This window comes from Puntigrus tetrazona, unplaced genomic scaffold, assembly GCF_018831695.1.
Source record: "Puntigrus tetrazona isolate hp1 unplaced genomic scaffold, ASM1883169v1 S000000270, whole genome shotgun sequence".
Classification (NCBI taxonomy): domain Eukaryota; kingdom Metazoa; phylum Chordata; class Actinopteri; order Cypriniformes; family Cyprinidae; genus Puntigrus; species Puntigrus tetrazona.
In genome coordinates, this window is record NW_025047932.1 from 527,501 (window position 1) to 530,000 (window position 2,500).

Consider the following 2,500-nt stretch of genomic DNA (forward strand, 5'->3'; position numbering starts at 1 on the left):
AAAAATGAACTACAAAAACTAAATATTGACCAGCAGTTCAAATAAATGAAATTAAACTATAATAGATTATATAAATAACAATATTTAATGAAATGATTTTTTTTGATTGAGGATTTTTAATGAGGGCCAATTTCCACAATTTATTCAGATTCGATTTTTTATCATCAATGCATCTAAACTGATTAACGAACATGCGTGTCCTTCTGCTAGCGTGACAGCGCCGAGGCCCCGAGCTGAACAGAATTAAGTAGAATTAACACAGACCTTCTCGAGCCGCTCGAAGTATTCTCTGAGGAAGGCCATGGGTCTGTCGGGCCGCGAGGTGCAGAGCTGCACGATACAGTCCTTCAGCAGCTGCTGGACGCTGTGCTTCTGAACATACACCTCACACTCCCTCAGACTCTTCTCCTCCTCGCCGCTCACGCTGCCGGACGCCATGCTGACCGCTGGATCTGACCTCTGACCTGCAGGCGCACGCACACCAAGCAACACAGGTAAATGAAAGCAGACTCAATGTTTCCAGCTTAGACGTTCGGGAGCGGAGCACAAAGCAGAAGCTTCGAGAGCATACAAAAATAAAGTAAAAAAATGCATATCAAAATGATCTGAAAATAGAAATGTATTTGAGAGTTTATCTGCAAAAAGCACATAACTCACTTTATTTATATTTTCGAAATTCATCGTTTGCCGAATTTTTAACTGCAGTTTTATTTAGAATAACTGTGATGAACAATGAAAAAAAAAACATGATTTTTTTTTTATTTTACGCACAGGTGAAAGTTATCTGCTTTTGCAAATTAACTCTAAAAAGTCTCTTAATATAAAGTGCAACTTGGGGACAAGATGAAATGGTATCACATACTTATGCAGCATTTATTAATTTTAGTTAAAGTGCAATATTTATGCATCTGCTCACATTACTTAATGCACTGTGAAGTCGAACAAGAACATTTGCACTAACAAGCGTTAATAACAGCATTAATAAATGCACTAAAAATACTTAATTACAATTACATCCTTCAGTTAGTAAGTTAGTAAAAGAATTGGTAATACTATTTTAACGCGTCCTTGTTACATGTACTTGGTAATATAATAGCAATAAATGATGCATACTTGCATGCAATTAACTAACGATCCTAACGTAAGTACACATAATTAATGAATATTACTCAGTACTTAAAAGTATAATTATAATGTAACAATATATATATATATATATATATATATATATATATATACAATTATGATTAATAATAATTAACAATAATAATTAATCATTATTAGTTCACTTTAGTTAATGCATTGACAAAATGCTAGCGAATTAATAAATGCATGCATCTATTTGCAGAAAATACAGTCCAACAAAAATTATTCTATTCTGGTTTATTTATATGTTGGAAGTATTTTGATGGAAGACGACGCTACGATGATTTCCCACAATCCTGTGAATTCTGCAGAATTAAAGCACACACACTCAGTCCAAAAGGCAAATAAAACTGAATTAAAATATGATCAAAACCCGCACATGACGCCAAACACACTTAAATAAACACACAGCTGGGATTTAATGTTCTAGATTCCCTCCGAGGACAGGAACAGGATTACAGCATCATTTTAGTAATGAGATTGATGTCAGAAATAATCTGGAGATTATCTATGTTTCAACACACCTGAGTGAACTCCACGCGATTAATTACAGAAAAACTACTTATTATTTTCAGAATTATTATGGGGACAAAAATCAAAACATCGATCAAAACACCGGTACACACGCACTCATACGCACAAATAATAAATTAGATTCTGTTTACAAGCCCGAAAGAGTATATAACGTTACATCCAACGCTGCATATATGAAATATGGTTTTAATAAACGCACATTAAAATGCAAAAAACGCAGCTCCGAAGAACATCAAACAGACACACGGCTTTCTAAAACGCGCTCGAGAACGTTAAAACGCGACACACTCTAAACACAAAGGTTTAACGAGCCGTTTGCCGAGTGATGTTTAAAATGAAGATGACATTAATATCGAGCAGAAGGCCTCTGACGGGGCCGCCATCTTTAACTGTATCATAAACAAATGACATTCCCGGCGTTTCGGGCTAACAGTCGACGTTTAGCGCTACGTCTACGTGACAGAACACGACGCGTCCGTTCTTCCTTACCGAGTCTGTTAAACGCGACTCGGCTTCTGCGCTGCTCCGTTATTCAGAGGCGGAAAACAACTCTTTATTCTCTCAGACGCTCGGACCGTTTGGACGGCTGCCCACCGGAAACGGCCGATGACGTCAATGCGCCTCGTTCTCGCATGGAAACTGTAACCCATGGCAACATTAAAGAGCGCGTAGCACGAGTTCACCTGGGCATCACGTTCAGGAGTTCCCTAAAAAACAACATTTTCTGTGTTAATGTTGCCTACATGGATAGCTTCACATTTTATTTTATTTTATTTCTTTATCTGATTTTGGCATTTGTTCTGGAATCTGATTACGTAAT

At 37.0% G+C, this 2,500-nt stretch overlaps 1 protein-coding gene across 3 annotated transcripts in view; it reads right to left on the reverse strand.

Moving 5' to 3' along the window:
- Positions 1–2,500, reverse strand: part of prkar1ab (protein kinase, cAMP-dependent, regulatory, type I, alpha (tissue specific extinguisher 1) b) — a 10,853-nt gene that overhangs the window by 7,361 nt on the left and 992 nt on the right. Inside the window, exons 1-2 of one of the 3 annotated variants that reach the window (XM_043230993.1) lie at positions 2,170–2,321; positions 265–464 (exon numbers count right to left, since the gene is read on the reverse strand). In XM_043230993.1, the coding sequence (XP_043086928.1) occupies positions 265–438 (174 nt within the window). In that variant the 5' untranslated portion in view covers positions 439–464; positions 2,170–2,321. Of the gene's footprint in view, positions 1–264; positions 465–2,169; positions 2,322–2,500 lie in introns of those variants that run through there. The other 2 variants (XM_043230994.1, XM_043230996.1) reach the window with 2 other exon arrangements.